The sequence below is a fragment of the Apium graveolens genome, chromosome 4, assembly GCF_009905375.1.
Source record: "Apium graveolens cultivar Ventura chromosome 4, ASM990537v1, whole genome shotgun sequence".
NCBI lineage: Eukaryota > Viridiplantae > Streptophyta > Magnoliopsida > Apiales > Apiaceae > Apium > Apium graveolens.
This window is the reverse complement of record NC_133650.1, coordinates 14,194,577-14,196,084: the sequence shown is the minus strand read 5'-3', so window position 1 is coordinate 14,196,084 and position 1,508 is coordinate 14,194,577. Positions and strand designations below refer to the sequence as shown.

At 33.8% G+C, this 1,508-nt stretch overlaps 1 protein-coding gene across 1 annotated transcript; it reads left to right on the top strand.

Moving 5' to 3' along the window:
- The first annotated feature begins 594 nt into the window (after window positions 1–594).
- On the top strand, window positions 595–1,032 carry LOC141718364 (uncharacterized). Its single transcript, XM_074520747.1, has one exon. It carries the CDS (start codon window positions 595–597, stop codon window positions 1,030–1,032), a length of 438 nt encoding a protein of 145 aa, XP_074376848.1.
- Window positions 1,033–1,508: the final 476 nt, after the last annotated feature.

Below are 1,508 nucleotides of genomic sequence, written 5' to 3'. Positions count from 1 at the left end.
TTTAACCTAGTTAAATAACTGAAGCAAATCTCAGTTTATATCTTCCAACACTTTCCGGAGTCATATGTAATTCTGCTAACCACATTAGTTTCCTTTTACTTTTAAAATGAATGTAAAGGGAAATGACATAAATGAATATTGAGTTTCTTTCTTTCTAGAATGTTCACTTTGAGTGCATCATTAATTACCATGGAATGCTTAATCCGAAACTCATGAATCTTTTTCAATCACGGGTCCAAAATAAAAAGTAATAAGCCACAACCAAAAATTGATATTTGTGATTTTATGAAATATGATTGGAAAAAATATTTTCAACATTAATGCGAATTTATAATTTTCATAAGCATACATACTGTTTTGATTAACATAATCTATCCCAGACATCTTATAGTTTCTCTTGACTATAGTCTATTTCGATCAGGGGTAAAATAGTTGGAGATTTATTTTGTGATGTCATTATCTATTAAAGATATCGTTATGATCTGTTGCATTTAAATGTATGACTGAGATCATTTCTATTAAAGATGGTCATGCCTTGTTAGTATTTCCCGGTTCGCATTTGTCTCATGTAGGAAAATTGGAGACAACATATAAATGGCTGAAGGGTTAGTAAAAAGTTACAGTCGTAACAAAGGCACCCTAAAGTGGGATTTGAAAGTTTCTCTCTACAAAGCATTTGATTCCCTTCACTGGGATTTTATTGCTCTTGGTGTCATGATTTTTTTTGTTAAATTTATTAATTGGATTTGGGACTGCATATCTGCTCCTAGATTCTCTATTAAAGTTAATGGTGCTTTAAATGGTTTCTTAAAGAGAGCCAGATGTTTAATCCAAGGTGACACAATGCTAGCTTATCTTTTCTCTCTTTCCATGGATGTCTTCTCTTCTATGATTGATAAAGTTCCTAATGCTCACTTTCAATTTTACTGGAAGTGCAAAGATCTTAAGCTGAATAACCATCTATTTGCTGATGATGTGCTTTTGTTTCTAGAGTTAGTCATGATTCTAAATGGATATAAAGAACACGATTAACATTTTCTCGATAATGAGTGGCCTCTCTCCTAGCATAAAGAATTACGGTATTCTTCTGCAATGCTTCAAGTGATTTAATGATACTTATAACGTGACATATGGAGAACTCCTGATTCGCTTCTTAGGTGTAGCTCGTGTTACTGGACGTATCTATGCTTGGACTAATCTTTTGTTATCTCTAGTTTATAGAGCTCAACCCATAAAGGATGTACCCTTCTCCACTCAAGCTTATAAAGGATGTACCTTCTCCACTCAAGCTTTTTGGACAAATCACCTTCTCCTGCTTATATTTGTTCTCCTGCAAAAGATACTCTCACGATTTATTTGAAAAAAGGATATTTACAAGAAAGGTGGGGCTTCTCACCTCTTTCTCACTTGTCACTCTAGTAAATATGTGCTTCAGTCTTTGGCGAGAATATTTTCTGTTACTCTACCTCCTTATATTCAGCACTTGACTGAGTTGCTTACAGAATGGG

Coding starts and splice junctions, on each gene's coding strand:
- LOC141718364 (XM_074520747.1), top strand. CDS start 595: ATGGCTGAAGGGTTAGTAAAAAGTTACAGTCGTAACAAAGGCACCCTA.